Here is a 17,448-nt window from a genome sequence, read left to right as displayed (position 1 = left end):
TTCCCTAACTTTTCTGTCCCTTCTGCTGCATCCTCTTCACTGGCATTCATCTAATCTGACACCATGGTGAGCTAATTCTGCAATCTAAGATGGCAAGAAATTGTTCACTGGCTTACTGCTTACTGCAGCCCTACATTTTTAGTAATTTCTCTACCAGGATACTGAGGCAGCTAAAAAGTCTTTTTTGGAGGTTGGGGGTGGGAATAAATAATTTGTTGTGTAGTATTTTTCTACTGGCTAATTAATTTCACTGAAACTCTTTGCATCATACTTGTGGGTTCAGTGCTTGTATAAGAGCAAGGACAGGAAAGGAGAAGTAGGCACACATTGACCTTCATTTAGATGGGCTTGACAGGCAGTGGAGTTGTATCCTGAGACCTCCTTGGCATTTTATGTGCATTGTCATTTTAATCTTAAAGTGATACGATGACAAAGTTGGAGCAATCTGGAATAACCCAAGACTGTGGTTTCAGTAGCTGGAGTGAGTGGACCAAGCAGCTCTCTGCCAGTGAAAGGGGATGATCCTCTTCCTCACCCCTCATTAGACACATTCCCATAGGTTATATGAAGCCACTTTGGGCATATTTTGTGATCCTCTGTGAGGTACTTTCATTCACTGAAGCAGCAGAAAATTAGCTTGCAAAAAAGTGGAAGGCTTTCTGTTGTTTCAGTGCAGTAGAGTCAAACATCAGAGCCAGCACAGGCAGGGGTGTGTCAGTGTGGGGTGTCACACAGCTGGGAGCAGGGGAAAGGAAGAGCAAGACCTTCCCTTGACAACAACAACTCTTCAGATTGATGTAGCTGCATACAGGACTGCAGCATGAGACTAAGTAACCTCACTCAGTAAGTTATAGTGCTGGGGTGTTAATTTTCATCAAGTACAATGTGTTAATGCAGAACCTGACTTGTGGCTGTTTTGCGTCTCATGTCCCAGTAATTTTTCTCTGTGATTCGTAATTACTAGGATTCCCATTCACATAATCCTATGATACTTCTGCAGCATCTAGACAGCTGGAAAAATAATAATGAATTCTTAGTTTCCTTAAATGCATTTTTGGCATCTGGAAGAAAAGAAGAGAGCTAGCACTCTGTGACACACCAGATCTCCATAGGACATGCTTGGGAATAAATGTTTTGCAGTTTCCTAGACAGGACAGCAAACCAAACCTCATTGCTAAGAGGCCACTATAGATAGATATTGACATTGCAGAATATTTTTTAATAGATACAAATAAATTAGATGCAACACTAAAAATATAATTTATGTTCACAGAGGCAATGCAACTTGCTTTGCATATGGGCAGACCGGTGCTGGCAAGACTTACACTATGATAGGTACTCCCCGGAACCCAGGACTCTATGCCTTGGCTGCCAAAGACATCTTCAGACACCTGGAAGCATCACAGCCAAGGAAAGATCTCCTTGTTTTGATCAGTTTTTATGAGATCTACTGTGGACAGCTTTATGACCTGCTAAATGGAAGGAAGAGGTATTTAAATAAAAATAACTTTTTACTATAACTGTGTGGTTATGAATCAGTTGGTTACTGTTTATAAATCAGTGACTATTTCATGCAATTACATTTAACATATTACCATTTATAGTAAATTTTACATATTTAATTAGTGTTGTTCCTAAGAGCTATGTACAGATGAAGGCAGAATGCACTGATAGGATTTCCTGGTTTTTACTATTTTGGAGGGGGAAATAAGTAAGAATAAGGACCTGTCATTAAGATATGAATGCTGTTTTGCTTACACTATAACATAATAGCTGAACATCCATGGGTAGAGAAAGAACATTCTTGTGGCCAGAAGTTCTTATGCCAGCCAGTGTGGAGTCCCAAACGTAACCTTTGGCTGTCCCTCCTGCTGTGCCAGTGGGCCTCTGGCTCTTGCCCCTCTGATCTCTGAAGTCTTTGTTGCATCTCCCACTTGTCATGCTTGACACTGCAGGGTCTGCTCACCTTCTACCTGAGTGCCTTTACCCAGCAGCCCCATGACTCAACTGGAGCAAGCCTCTGCAGGTGATGCTGCCATCACCCTCAGTAGTAGCACCTCAGCCCCAGAATCATTTGGATGAATGTATACTCCTACAGAAGCTCCATCTAGATGCAATGGTCTGAAATCTCTAAATAAAATGGCAGTTAAGATCTCAGCAGTGAAATATTTTCAGAGTGATCTTGAAGGAACATTACCTGTCAGCTGGAGGCCTTTAGCAGCCTTTAGAGCACTATCCTTAGAGAATGCTGGAGGGCTCAAGATGGGGGCTTAGTGCATGGAGAAGTGACTGTTTGTTCACAAAGGAAGCACCTATTTCTGTGAATGTGTGTTCTCTTTCTCCAAAACTGTCTTTAAGGAGCAGGTAGTGTAATCTGCTGCTTAAGGAGTCGAGTGACTAAGGAAGAAAGGGTGTCCTTATATTCTCTGTATGTCCATTAGCGATGTTACATGTCATTGAAGGAGAAGATTAAACTTCCTCCTGTGTGCATGATGTCTGTATTCTTCCTGTATACTGTAATGCTTCTGTGTGACTGATAGCAGAGGTACTCTGAAATCTAATTCTATGGATATGGGAGCTGCTTTAAAATCCTATGCAAAAATCTTGAGAACTTGAATAGCATAACTTAGAGTCTGAACTTCCTGGCGAGACCTGTGATGCAGTTTAAAGAGAGACAGGAACGCTAAAATGCAAACATGATCATTTACTTCCCTGCTTTATTATATTCCTGAACTAGCAGAAATGCATTGCTAATGTCTCAGTGAAATGTCAGTGGTTATAAATGAAATACCTTTTCAGCTCCAAAAATAAATGAATGACAGTAATGCCTCTCCCCAGTCAGTAGCCTTGATCGCTGTTTCACAGTGTCATAGCACTGATGTGTTTTCATGCTGCTATTTGAGACTTCCAAAATCTCCTTTCTGTACTGATTCATTTTCAGACTTTTTGCAAGAGAAGATAGTAAGCATGTTGTTCAAATAGTTGGACTGCGGGAGGTTCAAGTGGACTCTGTAGATCTGCTGTTGGAGGTAATTCCTATGTTTGTGATTATTTTTTGTCTTCTATGCCCTGATTTGCTGATTTGTGAGATATGTAATTTACAGAGATTGTTATTTGTTGTGTAGTACATATATATGTTCCTGTTTAAGGTTCTGAAATTGGCAACCCCAATGGAGCACTGAGGAGTACTATTAAAAGTGCCTTTATTCAGTAAGCTGTCACTGTGACTTGGGTTAGCGACATGCAAGCTGTTGATTTACAGCTGTTGCTTGTGCTGTTCCTTATGGAAAGATGCCAAGAAATAGATTGCTATCACTATTCCTGAAATTAAATAGTGTCCGAGCAAAGGACCCTGAAAGATGGAAAAGTATTTTCTCCCAGTGCGGTTTCTTTGGCTTCTATGAACTTAAATTTTATGTATTAAAGGTATGTGGATGCGGGACAAAAGATACAAATTTGAAAATTAATAAAACTAGAAATTAGAAAATACTTAAGATTGAGATTTATTGATCTGAATTAGGATTAAAACACTGCTTAGATAATGATGGCTGATAACAGCCAAGTGAAACTGGGCTCTTTAAACCATACGTTCGGCGCAAGCAAGGCTTCAGTTTTCCTTCCCTTCCTGGCTGAGCTCTAAAAGGGCACTGGCAAATTTTCTGCATTGTCCTGCAGCAGAGAAGATGGTTAAATCTGTTTTCTATTTAGCCTGACTTTGCATAGTTTAATTCCTTTCGCAGTAAGGAATTGTAAATTACAAGTGCCTGATAGTGTAATTGACTCATTAAAATTGGCACGGTGTTGCCCACTTATATTCCATTTAATTTCGTTCTTCGTCTTCCCATTAACTCCAAGATTCAGGACACGCTGGTGATGCTTATGTAGATTAGAGTGTAAATTTGCTATACGGTTGATTAACACATTCCTCTGTATTATCACATTCCACACACAGAAGAACTATTAATTGAGTCTATTCTTATGAGTATCTCAGCAAAAAAAAAAAAAAATTTTATATTGCCCACAGGCCCTTTTGAACACAGAAATGACTCAGAGCTTCTGAATAGTCTGCAACAGATGTATGGAAAGAGTCTTGAATACATCCCTAGTTATTTACTGTCCATTGATGTTGGCTTTGGTTCAGAAATTATCTGCATTTAGCACTAATGTAATGCTTGGGAGCTGCAGCAGTTGGCTAGGTTGCTGGTTGAGAACTGGCCGTGAAAAGGCATGAATAATGCACATCTGTCAACTGAGAACATACTGATTTCGTTAGATAATATTTTTATTTGTTCTTACAACCAGAAACAAAATTAATGCCTATTTTATGAATGCTGTGCTGCAATTGATGCTAGACTTTCTGTGATAATCCTTAAAAGTTTTCCAAAGAGAATTATCCAGATTTGTATCTTGAAGGAGCCTTTGTCCTTCTGCCTTGCATCTCTTCCTTGTTTTCTTATTTTATTGTTGTATTGTGAACAATTTATGTTTTAACTTTGTTACTTACTCTGGCATAATTTCTTTTAGTTATGGAAACGGAGAAAGGTTTTGGCACTTTGTGTTCCCTGTGTAATTTCTGCATAACAGTACCCATCTATTACATGAAAAAGTGAAATTTTAAAAGAGCACAATGAACAGTCAATCTCATGAGTTTCTTAGCTTATGTCTGCAGTCTTGCTTCCTTTCATTGCTGCCATACTTTTGTTTTTAATTTTATAGCTTGGGTATTTTGCAAATTCAAGTGAATATGCAACGCAACAACTTCTTACCTACAGCTCCATAGTGTCACTGCAAGCAAGTCCATATACAAAGTTCTGAAAGAAACATTGGAACGAATCAGTCTACCTTAACATCTGCCTTGCACCAAATTTTTAAAGCTGTAGTGAACCATTCCTCCTAATGTATCCTCATCTTAGGAGGACAAGATCTCTTTCTGAGAGATTGTGGTTTTATTTACAATTTTCTTGAATTTTGTCCCCCTTATTTTGCAGGTGATTTTGAAGGGGGGAAAAGAACGTAGCACGGGAGCTACTGGAGTCAACTCGGATTCCTCTCGATCTCACGCTATCATCCAAATCCAAATTAAAGACACAGCCAACAGGACATTTGGAAGGTAATAACAGAAGCAGGAGTGCTCAGGGCTGATGAGGAATTCAAGCCCACAGACATCCAGGAGGCAAACAAAGAGACGTGTTGAGTTAGTGGGCAACTGTGAGTTAAGTCAAAAGGTAGGGTTCAAAGGGATTTTGAGAAGTTTCACAGTCCTTTCTCTGTTCCCAGGAAGAGTGCCTAAGCCACATCTATGAGAGCTTTGACAAATTTTTTGTAAAAATTTTCAGTGAAGGAGTTTGGCAATCAAATCCATCCCTTCATCTTCAGTGTTAGAAATCTTTTCCTGTCTGGTGTGAATCTGGCTAAAGGTGGTTGTCTGCAACGAGCATATTCACATGTGAGCTTGTCATCTTTGAAGTCAACAGAAAGAAATAGTAATTTCTGGGATCCAATTCATGCCATTCTGCAGAGTCACCTAAAATCCAGGTCAGATGGATTTGCCCCTCAAAGCACCTCTGTCCTGTAATTGACTACAAAGGGAGCCTGGGATGACTAACTCAGGTGGTGATGATTCCATTAGAGATGTTTGCCTTTGGTCAGAGGAATCATAGTACCTCACCTAAACCTCCCTGATAATTTGAGAGTGTAACTCTCATGCTATCTGTAGCAGACAAAAAGAGCCATATACTTCCTCTTGTAACAGCCATTTTATGGACTTGAAGACTGTAACTGTGCCTCTTCTCAGCTATCTTTTCTCCAGATTAAACAACCCCAAGAAACAGGTCTGAGGAAGGAGGTCTAGGTATCTATGTTACTGCTGAGTGTCAAAAAAACTGTGCTGACACACCCTTCCAGCAACTACCATGCAGTCTTGCTTCTGCAGATCTTGTTCTAAATAAAAGCCAAAATGGAAGAGCCACAAATAGTGGAGAAAGGAAAAGGCATAACAGGCAGGCTTAGAAATAGAAGTGTATGTGGTTACCTAGGTGTGGCACGTATGCCTTTTTGTTTGTTTGTTTTGTTTTGCTTTGTTACTGAAAGTGAGGTGGAGCTGGAGTGGGTAAAGGATCCCAAGATATGCCTGTAAGAGAAGTCAGGGCTGTTCCGGAAAAAGAAGAGCAAAGACAAAGACACAGTGCAACAGTCAGTATGGCAGCTGGCACCCAGGGTTAGGGGACATGAGAGAAAGTAATGAAATTTTGTAGAAGGAAGGGACAAGGAACACTGAAAGCTCAGTGTATTACTCACTATACTGAAAATTTCTGTTCATGTTGCCCTGAATTCCCATTTGACAGGGCAGTTGTCTGCTTTACCTGTAAGGAGAATAAAGAAGTTTACAATTTCTTTAACTGTGTTCTTAGGAAGCTACAAGTACAGTGATTATCTGGGGGATGAATGTGTTGCACTTTAAACAGCTCATCCATTAAACTGTGGAGAACTTTCATCCTACGCAATTACACGTTCTATTATGATTATGTTACTGCCAGGATGCTCTGACACTGTTCCTCCTGCTATGCTTATTTTTGTGCCTCAGATATTTCCAGTGGGTATTTCTCTTTGTTCAAAAGTGGTTGTTTCTAATAATTTTTCTGATGTCATGTGTTGCAGCCCTCTGGTTTAAATAAGAAAAAAAGAAAGAGGAAAAATTTTTTTAAAGCCCCTAAGATAAATGCAACTTTGTTTATTTCTAGGATATCATTCATTGACTTGGCTGGCAGTGAAAGAGCAGCTGATGCCAGAGACTCAGATCGACAAACAAAAATGGAAGGAGCAGAAATAAACCAAAGTCTTTTAGCAGTAAGCTACTAGCATGTCTGGGGAAGGTTTTGTATTTAGTTATTAGCATGTATTTTAGGCTATAAATGAACCACAGAGTAATATATGTGTGTATTCCATGGAAGGAAAAAAATAGCTATGTCTGTCCAGTTTAATTTGTCTCATGCCTGAAAGACAATTCAAGAGTGAAAAGATTTTGTGATGAAAATAGTCTTTTTAATCCATTCTTACAGCCAGTCAGGTAAACACAGCATACAGAATGTCAGGTATTGTATAAGTGTCCCATATTTTATATAGGAAGTTTTGCCCTTTTTATTTCCAGAGAATATTGGCTTGGGATTGCCATATTTGCCACTCAAATCACGAGAAAAGGACTTTCATACTCAAGAGCATAGAAACTAGTAATTCGTGTGTGGGGAGGGAGGAACAGGAAGAAATGCACTCTTAATGCAAGCTGTCTTTTATAAAAGTGCATATAGTTACGTGAAGAGGGACAAGGAGCAGAGAAATGCCATCTAAGAAAATGCAGAAGTGCCTCTGAGTATAACTTGTGCAGAAGGCTTTGCACCTCCTTTAATTCAAGTGAACAAAGATACTGATGACTGAGGGCTTCTCTAAGTGAGACTGAAGGTGATATGCAATCAGTGAGTATGAGTCAACAGGGCAGAAGTTAGTGCACACAACCATACTTGCTAGTGTGCTGTAGATAGGAGGTGGCTTGCTCTGTTTTGGGAATGTAGAATGTTCTTTTGCTTTCCTGCTGTGGAATTTTGCACTCATACTGGGAGACAGTATGTAAAGTGAATGTATTTCTGTACTTAATACTTTGTTGAGTACTTGCTGGTGAATAACTGAGTGGCATGGGTAGTCAGGACCTGAACAGAAAGGATTCCTGAGAAGTGAGGCTTAATGTAAGCTTGTGAAACTCTTTTAAAAGAAACTTTAAATCAGAGTGTGTGTATTTTTGGTATTGTGTGAAGCTGTGTAAATACATACGCAGTCTACCAGTAGTGACGGAATTAACTATAAAGGGCATCTTTGAGTAAGTCTACGTGACCTGTGGCTTCTAAAACCTAGCTCTGCTCTCAATGATCATAATGCTCTCTTCAGACCTTAAAACACATGAAGTCTGAAGTTTGCTGCTGCTTTTAATATTAATGATGATTTCAAGTAAAAAATATTCAGATACTGTAATTATGAGAAGCAGAATTAAAAAATTAGAATAGTTTGATCTCTTGCTTTTTAGAGGTGGGGTTTTTAATCAAATGCAGTAAAAGTGAGGAATAAGTGTCATTTTAAGTGGGTGTACGTAGAATGTAGAAAGGCTTTAAATATAGAAAGGCTCCTTCATGCCAGTATCACCATGACAATACTGGAATCTGCTTATTTTTCCTTTGATATTGCTCTAAATGACTTGTCTCATAGCTATACAATCCACTTCTGCCAATTTTAGAGAGCATCCAGGCTTGATACGGAGCATGATGCTATTGTGCTTATTCCAGTGGAAACACAGCAAAAAATACACATCTTTGAGTTTGAACATGACGTCTTTTTCCAAGACTGGTAATAAATCAAGAGATGTTTCTTCAAGACTACAGGCTACCTCTGTTGATGGTTATTGATAATAGAAAGACATGATGCGTTTTGTGAAAGGCATAGGTGTAGCTATCTGCTCATGTTCTGTTAGTTTTAATGGGAGTTCTGTAGCTGTATCTCCACTCCCTAGGTAGTCTGTTGCTCCATTCTTAGTGTTCTGTGTGTAAATTCCTATTAGCCTGTCAAAGGTCATAGTGCGACATGTTTGTTTAGTCAGACAGGTTGTATCTATACTACCTCCTGAGCATGGGCTTGAACCTGGACTTGAACTCAGCTCCTGTCACAGCTAATTGTTTGGTGCTGGTCCATAGAAGAGGAAATGGCTTGAGATCAGGTGCCTTCTAACACAGCCCAGCATACCCACACATAGATGGGACATCTAGACTGCAGCTTATAGTCAGTGTGGGGAGGAGTATGCACTTACTAGCTCGTGCTTTCTCTGACTAAGGTATGAAAATATTGCCAGAGTGGCACAAGAAATCTGCACTGCTGTTGTCCAGACTGTTGGGGCTTTTTTGGAAGAGGAAGAGCTTCATATAGAAGAAAGAAATTTATAAGAGAAGGAGCTCAAAAAGCTCTGTTCTTAGGGTGTTACAGGTGTGTGAAACTGGGGTACACGTTCCCTGCAAGCTGCAGCACAGTCTGGTGTACACTAATCTAGCTTCAAACTAGTTAGCTATGGGGCGGGCAGCAGCAGGTGCACAGTAGTGTGGAGCTCTGTGTGTGCTGAAAGACCTATGTATTTATGCAGCTCCTTGGGTTTTGTATAGCCCACTGAACCATCAGGCAAGGATAGCTGTGCTCTGTGCTGTGGTTTTGCTCTTTTTGAGTGTAGTTAAATTGCTGCTGATACCCGAACTAGCTGAAGCTGGACATTTGTGTCTATAGCAGCAGCAAACTCCCCTTGTGAGGGACACCAGATAGTAGGAGTCAAAGGTGCATGAGGAAAACAGTAAATTTGTAGGTTAGGTTTGATGCAATTCAGTTCCTTGCCAGTGTGTGATTGATATGTTTTTCCCTCTCTTTGTATTTTTTTTTATTTTGGTAGCTAAAGGAATGCATTCGGGCATTGGATCAGGAACATGCACATACTCCTTTCCGGCAAAGCAAATTAACTCAGGTAAAACAAGCAGAAAGTCAAAAGTCAACAGATTTCCATGAGAACAAAATAAAAAATATAATAATTTTAAAAGGGCATAACTCAATAACTGCTATTAAACCCTTGAATGAAAGAGAAATGCATAACTCTTGCAAACATTAATTTTAAATATAATCACAGAATTAAGGCCGGCTGCCAGTTCCCTCAGTCAGTTCTGGGGAATGGCATGGTAAAAAACAAATAAACAAAAAACTAAAACCAAACAAAAACCCCAAATGCTACCTTCCAGACTCATTCAGCTATTGTCCATCTCCACCCACTCTGCAACCAATCTTGCATCTTCTGTGCAGTAGCAGTCATCGGAGATTTCATCAACATTTCTTCAACCCAGTTGTAAGATATGCTTTATTCCTCAAAATATATAGATACCCTTGTGGCATCTGGTGCAAGGGCCTGTTAGAGCCCTGATTAACACTCCTATTCATTTTAAATTGTAAACAAAGACTTGCAAGACAAATTGAGACAACAGGACTACATTAAAAAAAGAAGAAAAAGACAGTCATTGTGCATCACCTAGTTCATGTTAAACTGCCTCTGTATACATTGCTAATTTACAGGAAATGTAAGGTACATGAATTGCTAAGAATCTAATTTTTTTTTCCTTCCAACCCTAGGTGCTAAAGGATTCTTTCATTGGCAATTCCAAGACGTGTATGATAGCCAATGTATCACCTAGCCACATAGCTACAGAGCATACTCTGAACACTTTACGATATGCTGACAGGTAGGTGATGAAGCTCAGTGTTGACACGGTGAAAAACAAAAAGAGAAAAGTAATGTATGATGTTTGTTGTTACCTTTTTTTTTCATGGTTGCATTGGAAATGTTGATTTAGACAAGAAATGCAATTTTCACAATACAAATAAAATCCCTGCCCTAATCCAACTCTTATATTTGGTCTTGAAATTCTCTGGGTCTTGTAAATCCTTTCTGATGACAGCTTTTAGTAATGAAAATACCACTGTGCTCCCTGAATTGCAGGATTATTAACCTCAGCAATCAACAGTTTTGGTTTAGTTTTGTATTCTAGTTCTGCCTAGAATGTGTGCAAATCCTTCACCCTGCCTCCTGCACAGGAGGTGAATTACACGCTGTTGCAGTGCTGGGGTTAAGATGATGAGAGATGCTCAAGGGGAAGGGGAGTATAGGAAACAGTTGCGGGAACTGGGTAATAAAAGTTACACAACTCTTCACAGTTGTACTGACGAGTCTGAGCCAGGAGCACTGTAACCCTGTACACATATCACGTGAGCTAATTAGCCCCACTGCAGCTACTCCAAAAGCCCTATTTTGTGTCTTGTGGGACTGTGAAGAGCAGCAGCTCATCTTGAGCTAGCACTGTGCCATGTTGCATTACGAAGCGTGGAAATGCAACCCCCTTACACTGAAAGAGAGACTGTCTTTGCTCCTTTGACCTGTTACACACGCTTCAAGGGAGCACTTCAAAATACTGCTATAGACCTTTCCAGAAGTTCAGTCATTTTGGTAGAGGTGTTTTGATGCCCATGTAGATCACTGATGATTAAAACAGAAATCATGACATTGAATTCAGTGATTAGCCTTAATTTGTGAAAGCACTAGTTTGTTCTGAAGACACTGTTATTTAGCTGGAAGAACGACATCTTCTAAAGCTAGTCTTACTTACAGGGTTAAAGAGCTGAAGAAAGGGATTAAATGTTCTACCCCTGTCACAAATGGGCGTCGGACAGCTGGAAATTTATCTCCAAAACGTGTCCAAAACTCTCACTCTTTGCCACCTGGGGAAAAGAGCTCTCCAAAGAAAGTGAAGCTAGGTCTCCAGCATCCCTCAAGTACTACAAAAGCAAAGGCATGTCCTGCAGCACTCCAGCCACAGAGTGTCCCTTTTACCTCTACCCCCAGGGGAATCAACAAAGGACATGCCTACAAAGCGAATCCCAGCTCATCATGGTTTCACCATGCTAGCCCAGTTAAGGGAGTCCTACGGATAGCACATCCCCTGAAGAAGAAAACAGATCATCTGTCTCCCTACTCTGAAAAGAACCCCACTGCAAAGGATTTCATCACCAAAAATGCTGCCATGGCAGAAACAAAAGAGAGTGGCCAGAAAGACAAGTATATGCAAGATAGACCACCTGTCCAGTGCCTGAAAGTCCAGACAGTGCAACCCGTTCAGAAACAGCTTGTTTCTAGAGATCATTTTTGTTTTGAAGATGGAAATCTGCCCTCTGATGGCAAACAGGAATGGGGAAACACCTTTGCTAAACAATGTGTTGAAACCTGGACAAATCTGCCTACATTTCAGAAGGAAAGGGAAGAGCATTTACGTCTTTATCACCAGCAGTTTCAGCAGCCCCCTATTCTACAGCAAAAATTGAACCATCAACCTCTTGAGAGGTTTTTAACGCAATACAAGCCCCAGGAGATTCAAGTGAAGCAGGAGCTGAGCCTTACTCCCACAGAAGTACAGAGCAAAGAGGGGATGCAGCTGGAAGATCTGGATGACAGCGATTTCAGTGAAGATTCTTTCTCACCTGTCTGTAGTCAAAAGAGTGTGAAAAGAAGAAACACCGACAAATGCAGTCAACATTCATTTTTCCTTCATGAAAGAGAACAAGGAACTGAAGAAGAGCAAAAAGGGCAAAAGCGACAGGATTTATTTTTTAACTATGCAATACCCATGCAAGAACATGAACTAGATGACAGCTCGAATTGTAGTGAGGACAGCCCAAAGACAGAGGAAGCCATTAAAAATTCAGGCTGCAGCAAAACGCCATCAGACTGGAGCTATGACGTAACTATTGAGTGTTCTCCAAGCAATACTGCAGAAAAACCTTACTGCCTGCAGGAAGATCCTGCTTGTAACTGTAAAAATGGCAAAGATTTCCTAGCTGATCACAAACAGTACAAAACCAAACACAGATGTCTTGTTTACTGCAGTGAAGCCACCTTGACACCAGAAAAGGATGCTTCAAATTGCTGTGTTTCTCCTGTATTGAAATCGGGAACTCCAGAGGGCAAAGAGATTGACCTCCAGCATGAAGAGAAGGAAAAATCCACTTTGGATAGACAGGCTGCCCTTTCAGGAGACCTAAAATGGAAAGCTCAAAAAAATGGAGTTAACCATTGTGGATCTTCCAATTGTTTATCAGAATTCACTTCTGAGCTAATGGCCCCTCTCACGGTATCCCCTCTTGACTACGAGAAAACAACTGATAGAGAGAAAATATCTTCTAACCAAGAGAAGTCCCCCCGTGTAAAGCAGATGTCAGACAGGAACATACATGGCCCCCAGAACAGGTTTGACGAAGAAGGCTGGCAGTGTACGAGAAGCAGAGCTCTGACAGACAGCATGCTGGAACTGGGTGAGCAAATGTGTCGTGGTGGAAGACACTGTGCCCTGCTGTGTTCCCCACGAACAGGGGACAAGTGGCTTTCACCCACTTGCTGTGATGTGAAGACATACTGCTGCCTTCTGGGCTTAGGTACATCAAAGCAAGGAGTCATTCACAGTTTACTTGTCAGACATGACCAGACAGAAACATCTGTAGCTGAATCCATGGGCTCCAGAGGAGAAAGGGAGTGTGGTTTGTTTCTCAGTAACTCAACATGCAAAGAATATTCAGGTGGTGGACAGCATGGTGCTGATGTTAAAGATAATACCGGTAATTCAGGAAAATCTAACTCAAATCAAGGACCTAGTATTGAGCCTATGGCTCAGGAAGTAAATGCTGATACACGGAAAAAGAGCTGTTTTTCAAGTGCACCGTGCTTTCTCAGTGTGGGAAATACAGATTATGCAGTCCAGTCCCCCTCTCAAGAAAGTAGCCTGCTGTTGCAGCCCAAGTCAGGACTAAGGAACGAGGACTTCAGTCATTCTGAAGACCCAGCCAAGTTATCTTTCAGCAATGAGGAAATCGCATTGCTGAAAAGCAAGCTAATGCAGAGTGTTTTTACCCAAGAGACTTTTGCTGTGGATTCAGGATCTGCAACCAGAGATAATAAGCCATTAGCAAATGCAAAGAGCTCCTCAGGCACGACCAACAGCAGCTCTCCAAGTGCTACATCAGAGATGGGAAAACGGCAGAGGGAAGCCCTAGAAAAGGCACAGTAAGTTTGTGATGAAGCTTAGAAATTCAAGACACATGGTACAATTGCCTTTATTTGTATAACATACTCATATGTACTTTAAAAACTGATGGGAAATCAATCTATGAAATAGTTATTTAATAGTATTAGTGATAATTTTTAGTCATAATCTTATAAATGTATGATTGCCTGTTATTTCATAATATTTTAAAATCTTACAAGAAGCCTTCTATTAGAGCTTCCTAGGATAATACTAGAGGAATGAATATTATATACAAACTGCAGTTCTCAGTAACTAATTGGCTTCCTATAATCTGTAAAGTACCTAAAATATATCAAACCCTCCCATCAAGAATCAGGTGATAGCTGTTCCATCCCTATGTACAGAAGAACAGCTAGAGTGGCTGGGCAGTCTCTGAAGATGTACATTTAAGCTTCAAGGTACTATGAGCTGCCACTGTCACCTCCCAAGGACTGGACTGCATTCATGTGACTGTTGATCAGAGAAATTTGCTCGGAGAAACTTGCTCAGAGGAATGCACAGCAGCATTGCCTTTCTCCTCTGCCTGTTTTTCACCAAAATGTCTTAGAACCTTATGGTTGTAAGCCATTTCACCAATTTACTTAGACAATTTATTTGCTCCTAGATTTTCCTGTGGTAAAAAGCAGTATGTGCCCCTATGCTAACAAGAGGCTGTGGTTCCTCCTCTCTGAGCAATCCTCAGTCATCGAGGTCATCTTTAAGCCCAAACCAGTGCAGCCTACTGCACTTCAAGAAGCACTGGTATGCACTTTCTGAATGCCAGGGAGTATTGCTCCTTCTTAAGGGTTTATTGATGCTGACAGTAGTTACAGGTAGCGCAGCAGGCCGTGTAACCAGTGATATATTTTATGTTAATCAGACAGGCTGTAATTCAGGCCCACCGGCAGCAGCTGGATGAAATGGCATCCTTGTGTGTCAAGGAAGAATGCTTGATAAATCAGATGTCAGCAACGGTAAGTGTTTCAGATTATTATTTCACTGCCCGTTGAACCTGCATAAATTAATCTTAGAGATTATTATCTTGAATTAGTGATGTGACATTCCTCGTCAGTCCTTCCTCTTATTCTCTGATGCCTCCCTGACTCCTAGGAGAGGCCGCTCATTTTCAGTACCTGTTGTGTCTTTGCCAATCTCTACAATGCCAGGTCCTTGGGGGCGAAGGAGACTGATGGGCCAACTCTGGACTGCTTGTTTCTGATCAAACAGCTTTCTCTTATCTTGCGTCATGGGTTCCAGACTGTACCAAACAGGGCATCTTTCTAGGTGACGTTTTTCTCCTTACAGGCCGGAGCAAGTAAGCCAATACCACAGCAAACAGCATGCCCCTAACGCATGACACTGGGATGTCACAGTTGGCACAGTGCCGCATTGCCTCTTCCTTCTGGGAGTCCCTTGCCTATCACACTGCAGATGTGTCAGCCCCTGGCCCCACTCACCCCAGTGCTCTAACCTCTGTGACTTGTGCCCTCACAGACTCTTGACTTTTGTCACTCAAGTGTTTCTTGGCTTATCCTTCTCCCAGATAACAGTACTGCAGGCTAGACCTAAGGACTGGCACCAGCATGGCCCCACTGCTAGGCAGGCAATCCCAGTTCTCAGTTTCTCCTGCAGCCAGAGATGCATGTCACAGCTTTGTGAGGTCTCATCTCTCACCCAGATTATTAAGTTTTCCCAATGAGAACCTCCGGCCTTCCCAGTTCCCTCATCTTATCAGTAAAGCCAAGCTCCATTACTGCATTACATTATCAAACCATTTCAATTCCTATTACAGTTCAGATCTGAAGTACAGCTACAGGGAGTCCTGCCTCAGGGATTTCATAATGGAGCCACCATGTGGCTTATTTGCTGTGATTTCCAGCTGCATGTGTTGTGTTACTAGATAATATCTATAAGTTCACAAAGCAGCACAAGAGCCACAAACTGTATTAATTTTGTGTCAGAGAATACAGTGATACAAAGCAATTTTTTATTTTTTTATTTTTAAATTTTTAAAAATCTTTTGAGAGTATTCTTCCTAAGTCTGTTGGTCATTGGACACCAGCCCCCTCCCCCCCACCTTTATTTGCCTCTTGCAGCAAGCACTCATTTTCTGGCTAGCAGAATGTTGACAGGCTTGCCATACCAGCAGTGTGTGAAGAACTTATATCCTGCAGCATTGTTTCACAGCATGACGTTTCTTTGGACAGTGAACTCAGACTAGACTTCCCATATTAGTTTCTCTCCTTCCACTTCCAGATGGCTGCAACTTCTACAGCCATGAAACTGGCTGCAGGCGTAGCTCCTGCTAAGACTGGCCATATACTGAACCAAGAAGTATTCAAAGGGCTTAAAAAAATATGCTGCAGCAGCTGGGATGGTCTTTGTTACAGTCCTGATGTACCTCAAGACAAAGACACAGTGCGCGAGATAGCTGGAGTCCTGCCAAATAAGCTTTTGTGTGACTGATTTTCATGCAGCAGCAGTTGAAGTCCCTAGCTCTGAGGATGCTGATACCTCCCAGCTTCTTAGACACTGACCTGTGAACAAAGGCACGAAGCTGCTCTGAGCTGTAGAACAGAGCGAATCTGAGTGCTGCCTTATTAATACAAGCCCTACTTAAAAATAACTGCCTCTGTTTCAGTTTTAATCACAGTTTCATATCACTTTTTATCTGTGTGGCAGGTTGCTATGCAAGGTAGAGTTCCCCTCAACCGAGGCTATACAATGCTGATACTTCTCATGTCAGATCTAGCAGACCTGTAGCCACACAAGAGTTGGACTGGCCCTGTGACCTAATGTAAAATAGTCCTTTCTGTCTCCCAAGAATGGGTTGTCATGTGTGATCAATGAGTGGCCCAACTCAGCATTTATTCTCATGATTGCTAGATCCAGCATGAGAGGTTTCAGGAACAGAGTTCAGTGCACTGTAAAACTGCACATCAGATGGCCAGTCCCTATACCAAACCTTTGAAAAGCTAATGTGTAGAAGGGAGATAACAGGTGGTTTATAAATTTTTAAAATTGTATTAGCTGTAATTTCACCGACAGGGAGTAAGTTAACTTCAGCATTTAGCGGCACTGACATTTGTCTGTGAGGGTCAGGACTTTAATAAGGAAGCACTGATTTAATCTACTACACTGCAGAATGAAAAACATGTTTTTATGTAGTACTGCAGTGCATAAAACATGCCCGTTTTTCTCCAACCTGCTGCTGCTGTTGTTTCCTAAATTTTCTTCTACCTTCCTCACCAGGATTTTCAGAATTTTGTGACCAAGCTGGATGAGGTCTTGGTACTGAAGTCGAAGTGTATCCAAACAATGCGAGCCCAGCTTCAGCTCTGTTTAGTGTCTCCTGGCACTGACGTGTCCCTGCAAACGCCTCCACCAGTTTAGACCTTCTTTGCTTACACATGCACAAGAAAAATATGGAAACAACCAATGTTTCGCCATACTTGGTGCTGCAGAGTGGGGATAGCTTTTGGTTTGATGTTCGTGATGAGTGTGTATTTTAGATAAGGATGTAGAGAATTCTGAGAGATGACTACTTGGCACCACAAGCTTTGTATTTCCTTAATACCAGTAAGCTATGCTCTTAAGAATAACAATTCAGCAGCCTTTAAATATCTCACCAAGCAGCAGACAGTCCTGTCCACAGTATTCATAGCAGCTTCTCACGTTACAGGCACTTCTGTGTTGTCAAGAAAATGAGCAGCAAATAAAAAGCTTTGAAGCCAGAAACAGGTCTGAACAGAAATGCTCAAAAGCTGTCTAGAATAAT

At 41.1% G+C, this 17,448-nt stretch overlaps 1 protein-coding gene across 1 annotated transcript in view; it reads left to right on the top strand.

The window, feature by feature from the left end:
- Positions 1 to 17,063, top strand: part of KIF24 (kinesin family member 24) — a 23,959-nt gene extending 6,896 nt beyond the window's left edge. Inside the window, exons 4-12 of the mRNA XM_010079727.1 lie at positions 1,274 to 1,489; positions 2,942 to 3,029; positions 4,989 to 5,110; positions 6,741 to 6,846; positions 9,470 to 9,541; positions 10,195 to 10,304; positions 11,228 to 13,669; positions 14,551 to 14,644; positions 16,923 to 17,063. Coding sequence (XP_010078029.1) covers positions 1,274 to 1,489; positions 2,942 to 3,029; positions 4,989 to 5,110; positions 6,741 to 6,846; positions 9,470 to 9,541; positions 10,195 to 10,304; positions 11,228 to 13,669; positions 14,551 to 14,644; positions 16,923 to 17,063 — 3,391 coding nt within the window. The remainder of the gene's footprint in view (positions 1 to 1,273; positions 1,490 to 2,941; positions 3,030 to 4,988; positions 5,111 to 6,740; positions 6,847 to 9,469; positions 9,542 to 10,194; positions 10,305 to 11,227; positions 13,670 to 14,550; positions 14,645 to 16,922) is intronic.
- The last annotated feature ends 385 nt before the right edge of the window (positions 17,064 to 17,448 follow it).

This window comes from Pterocles gutturalis, unplaced genomic scaffold (assembly GCF_000699245.1).
Source record: "Pterocles gutturalis isolate BGI_N339 unplaced genomic scaffold, ASM69924v1 scaffold20129, whole genome shotgun sequence".
Taxonomy (NCBI): domain Eukaryota; kingdom Metazoa; phylum Chordata; class Aves; order Pterocliformes; family Pteroclidae; genus Pterocles; species Pterocles gutturalis.
The sequence above is the reverse complement of the archived record's forward strand: the minus strand, read 5'-3'. Positions and strand labels throughout refer to the sequence as shown.